General features: G+C 40.4%; 1 protein-coding gene across 1 annotated transcript in view; it reads left to right on the top strand.

The window, feature by feature from the left end:
* The window catches only part of LOC103252609 (retinitis pigmentosa 9 protein homolog), a 44,255-nt gene extending 39,607 nt beyond the window's left edge, over positions 1-4,648 (top strand). Inside the window, exons 5-8 of the mRNA XM_021709183.1 lie at positions 1,933-2,024; positions 2,614-2,670; positions 3,616-3,620; positions 4,000-4,648. Coding sequence (XP_021564858.1) covers positions 1,933-2,024; positions 2,614-2,670; positions 3,616-3,620; positions 4,000-4,198 — 353 coding nt within the window. The 3' untranslated portion in view covers positions 4,199-4,648. The remainder of the gene's footprint in view (positions 1-1,932; positions 2,025-2,613; positions 2,671-3,615; positions 3,621-3,999) is intronic.
* Positions 4,649-5,618: the final 970 nt, after the last annotated feature.

Below are 5,618 nucleotides of genomic sequence, written 5' to 3'. Positions count from 1 at the left end.
GCAATCCACTCACCTCAGCCTCCCAAAGGCGCAGGATGACAGGCTGAGCCACCGAGCCCGATTTGACTCTGCATTTCTAAGAATCTTCCTTCACGTTGATTTTGCTGGTCCATGCACCACACTTTGAATAAGGATTATCATTTGATTACTGGTAAGAGAATTTTGGGCAGATATAGTATCTTCTGGATACCTATACATCAACCCATGTTCCATGACATTTCAAATTTCTTGTTTTGCTATAAAAACAGATGTTAGTTTTAGTTTTAGTCTTAGTTTTTTTTTCAAAGACAAGGTTTCACTCTGTTACCCAGGCTAGAGTACAGTGGCACACTCACAGCTCACTCCAGCCTCGAATTCTTGGGCTGCTGCCTCAGCCTCACCAGCAGCTAGGACTACAGGCACATGCTGCCAAGCCCGTATACTTTTGTTTTTTATAGAAATGGGGTCTCACTCTTGCCCAGGCTGGTCTTGAACTCCTGGCCCCAAGCAATTCTCCTGCCTCAGCTTCCCAAAGTGCTGGATTATAGGTGTGAGCCACCACACCCAGGCAGATGTTAGTTTTAAAAAGCATAGTCATTCTTCCCCAAATGCTAAGTGGTGGGTGAGATAAGATCAGGGACAGCTCAGAGGGGAATCCCAAAACTTCATTTTTTATAATGGTTTCCTGTATCCAATCCTCAAATACAAATAAAAAGGGAAAACTTTCTTTCCCTTTCACGACATATTTTCTACGGTTGCCAGCATGGAGCAGAATTGCTTGAATTTTCTTATAATCCCTCTTCATGGCTCCTGACCTCCTTAGTTGGAGTTGCTTAATACCCAAATAGAAGGTAGTTCTTATTTCACCATCTCCATACAATTTCATGATTTGCCTCAATATCCAGAGTTCTGCAAAGGGTGAAAACGGGTTAGAGAAGTAACAGGATCTCATCCATTCCTGCTTAGCTCACCACTTCCTTTTTCCCAGCTCTCAATGCCTGATGCCAAGTCCACACTCACTGTGATTCCATGAAAATGTATGTTTCCTTTATTGAATTGGAACTTGTATATGCATTGTCTCAATGTTTCCTCCCAGTTCTTCACCATGACTTTTGCTGCTTCTAATAGTAAACCTCTTTAAACAGGACAATTTTCCTGTTTTGCAGATAACATTGTACTAAGGTTCTGATGGCATTAACATATTAAGAGAACTTGGAGGGTTTGGTTGTTTGTTCTTTTACTTAAGGGTGAGGGATTTGAGCAGTGGTTGACTCAACCTGAGAAAGAAGCTATCTTTCTGTTCCAGTGTCTAAATGTATAAATGAGAATTAGAGACACTTTATAAAGGATTTACTCTGAAAAATATGAAAGACACTTTTTAAAAACTCACCTTTTACAGTATTTTGCATTGGACTGCATCATAAAACTTGGTGATGGAATATTCCTAAAGCTATAAAATTAAAGGATGCTTGGGGTAGCAATTAGTTTACCTCTGTTTTCTGGAATCTTACATGCCTCATCCATTGATTGCATTTTCTTTCAGAATTATAGGTTTGTTTGTTTTTTCTGAGTGAGAGACTCAGTCTGTCGCCCAGGCTGGAGTGCAATGGCATGCTCACGGCCACCCCAGCATCTTCCTGCTGGGCTCCAGTGAACCTTCCGCCTCAGCCTTCCAAGTAGCCAGAATTACAGGCATTGTGCTACCACACCTGGCTAATTATTTATTTATTTATTGTAGAGACGAGGTCTCATCATTTTGCCCAGGCTGGTCTCAAACCCGCGGGCTGAGACAATCCACTCACCTCAGCCTCCCAAAGTGAGATTGCAGGCCGAGCCACCAAGCCGGGCCTAGAATTGTAATTTAATGAAGAAAAGCTTGGATATAAAATACTGATTATCTCAATTAGGTAAAACTGCCTTTATGGAAATATTTCCCTTTTTCTTTGTTTTTAGGTTGGCGTTGCAAACGGTATGGTCACCGAACAGGCGACAAAGAATGCCCTTTCTTTATCAAAGGCAACCAAAAGTTAGAACAGTTCAGAGTAGTAAGTAAAACCTAAAAGTATCAATTTACATTTATCAGAGATGGTGAAACTCAATCAGAAAGTCACCAGTGCACTCAATGGTCACATAAAATACATTACCAGAAGCCTTTTGGCCAAAGTGTCTGCTGTTAACTACATGCCTACTAAATTGCATTTGTGTGACAAATTAGCCTTTAACAAAAAAATTGATCTTATTGAAGTTACAACTTGGAACAGTGACTCTTTTTCTAAAGCAGATGTTATCTGTTCAGCCCACTTTTTAAAATATATTAAAAAAGTCATAAATAAAATCAGAAATTTAATTTCTTAGTCTTTAAAGATTACATGGCTTTATTGTAAGATAAAAGAGTCTGTATATTTTTCCTTTAGATGATACTTATTCCTTGTATTTTTCTAACTTGGATATCCTTTTTGTAGCTTTAATGAGTTTTCAGTGATGTGACCCTTAAAAAGGATTAGGACATGTTGAACTATTACAAGGCTACATCAAATAGTAAAAACAAAACTGGTTTCTGTTACATAGGGATTTAATTTTATAACCAGTAATCCATGAGACCTAACCAAACCTTAACCTTCTCTGACCCTTAAGGCACATGAAGATCCCATGTATGACATCATACGAGACAATAAAAGACATGAAAAGGATGTAAGGTGAGATTGTCCTGATAACAATATTCTTATGAATTTTTGTTTTCGAGTCAGGATCTCACCATGTCACCAAAGCGAGAGCCTTGATCTCCTTGGGTTCAGGTGATCCTTCCATCTCAGCTTCCTGAGTAGCTGGGAGTACAGGTGCATACCACTACAACTGGCTAATTTTATTATTTTTTTGTAGATGGGGTCTTGCTGTGTTGTCTAGGCTGGTCCTGAACTCTTGGGCTCAAGCAATCCTCCTGCTTTGGCCTCCCAAAATGCTGGGATTACAGGTATGAGCCATCATGCCTGGCTTCATAATATTTTAAGCTATGTAAAGTTGAAAAAAACTGATCGGGCACAGTGGCTTACACCTGTAATCCCAACATTTTGGGAGGCCAAGGCAGGAGGATCACTGGAGCCTAGGAGTTTGAGACCTGCCTAGGCAACATAGGGAGACTCTATCTCTACAAAAAGAAAAAAAAATTAGCTGGGTATAGTGGTGTGCACCTGTAGTCCCAGCTACTTGGGAGGCTGAAGCAGAAAGATCACCTGCTGTGCCACTGCACTCCACCCTGGGCTACACAGTGAGACTCCAACTCAAAAAGAAAAAGAAAAAATCCACTCTAGTGTTAGGGGAATGGTATAGTGAACATGGCACTTAGTGAAATATGTGGCGGTCAGGAGTCATGGCTGAAAGTGCCAGTGTCAGGGAATGAGCAGAGCAGCCTCCTTCTACTGGTGGGTTTAAGCTAATACAAGTAGAAGGAGGCTGCTCTGCTCATTCCCTGACACTGGCACTTTCAGCCATTGGACCACGGGAATTGATGATAGCAACCCACATTGGGCTATGTCTTTGTACAGTACAGTTGGCTCTTGTGTGTGATTTAGTTTGTCTTCTCCAACGTCTTTAAGGATATGAGTTTTTGTTAAAAAGTATTCTTAGACATGATTAGAGAGAGGGTGAAAAAACAAGTTGGTTTTTTCTAAATTGGTTACTTTAAATGGTAATTGTTGAGGAGGTATATTATCTAATATGAAATTGAAAAGTGGTGGAATGGTTTAGTAAAGTATGCATCAGTTAGAAAGTATAATTGTAAGGACTGTAGGAACATGCAAAAATGTATAGGACAATGAAAATAATACAAAATGGCTTGTATACTGGTTATAGTCATGTGAAATAGGCATTCAGGTGGATAAGAATGAGGGAAAAGGGTAAAAATAAATACTGTCTTTGTGATGTAGGTATTTGTGACTCTCCCATACTACTTTTATATCATACATTTTATCTTTAAAAATTGCCTTAAGTTAAAGTTAAAAATCATAGTTCTTGTTTGTTTAGGATACAGCAGTTAAAACAGTTATTGGAGGATTCCACCTCAGATGAAGATGGGAGCAGCTCCAGTTCCTCAGATTGTAAAGAGAAACACAAGAAAAGAAAAAAGAAAGAAAAGCACAAGAAAAGGAAGAAAGAAAAGAGAAAAAAGAAGAAACGAAAGCACAAGTCTTCCAAGTCAAATGAAAGTTCTGACTCAGAGTGACAAGGACTTCACTTGTTCAACATCCTCTTCTCAAAAGTCAAACACTGTGACCAAGAACAGAGGAGATGCCATTGGAGAGAGTACTAGGATGGAGAGACACCAAGAGAGGAGGAAATGTGAGGTCACAGCTGTGAGTTCCCCCCACCTTTCCATGAAGATGTGACCCTCAGGAGAGTGCGTTGTCTCTACGCGGGTGCTTGTTCTGACAGCGGCTGATTTCAGGCAGGAAAGCTTATTCAGTGTCCTCCTCCCTGCTGGTCGCATGAGTTTATGATTCCTGTGAAACAGCCCCCTGCAGGGTGGCAGGACTAAGGGTACCTCTGAGGAAGGTCTTCCAGGCTCCGCACAACTTGTGCCCTACACAGGGGGGCGACCCAGTTCCCATAGACTTCAGGCTGGAGTCATCTGTTATTATTGAGGAAAATAAAAGCTCATTATTTATTTTTTAAATGGATTTTATTTATTTACTGATGAGTAATACATGCATGTGGTCCAGATTTTGAAGGAACAGAAGGTTTAATCATGAAACTTTCTTCCTTTCTACCCCAGTTCTGTTTCCTATAGGCTATAAATGGCATCTGTTTCTTAAAAAGTCATCCAGAGGTAGTTTATGTATGGCTTTTCTTACACAAATGCTATGCACATTCACCTGCACGTTGTTACATTTTAACCTCAGAAGCATGAACTTAGCAGTGGTCAGTATCTGAGGGGGATGGATCCAGAACCACCTCAGTCCCCATAACACCCCCAGACACTTAAAATCCATGAATGCTCAAGTCCCTTATAAAAATGGCATAGTATTTGCATTTTACCTATGCACCATGTACTTTAATTCATCTCTAGATTACTTTTTTTTGAGTCTGGGTCTCACTCTGTCACCCAAGCTGGAGTGCAGTGGACTATCATGGCTCACTGCTGTCTTGACTTCCTGAACTCAGTCAATCCTACCGCCTCAGCCTCCCCAGTAGCTGGGACTACAGGTAAATGCCACCATGCCCAAGTAATATTTTTATTTTTTATAGAGATATGGTCTTACTATGCTGTCCAGGCTGGTCTCAAACTCGTGGGCTCAAGCAATCCTCCTACCTCAGCCTCCCAAAGTGCTGGAATTATAGGTATGAGCCACTATACCTGGCCTCTAGGTTATTGCTAATACCTAATACAATGTGAATAGTTGTTATAATGTATTGTTTAGGGAATAGTGACAAGAAAAAAAGTCTGTACATGTTCAGTAGAGACACAACCATCCATTTAGTTTTTCAACCTGCTGATATGGAGGGCCCACTGTTTTTCAACATCAAGTTCATTTGGCCTCGCTGCCATATAAAAATTGTGCATTTATATTCGCCTGACAGGATTTGTTGATTTAGGGGACAAGTTCCTATAAATGACAATGAAGAATTCTGTGTGGGTACCTTCT

Source organism: Carlito syrichta, unplaced genomic scaffold (genome assembly GCF_000164805.1).
Source record: "Carlito syrichta isolate Samal-C Ts95f unplaced genomic scaffold, Tarsius_syrichta-2.0.1 Scaffold169078, whole genome shotgun sequence".
Classification (NCBI taxonomy): domain Eukaryota; kingdom Metazoa; phylum Chordata; class Mammalia; order Primates; family Tarsiidae; genus Carlito; species Carlito syrichta.
Note: the sequence above shows the minus strand (reverse complement) of the source record. Positions and strands in the feature narration are given on the sequence as shown.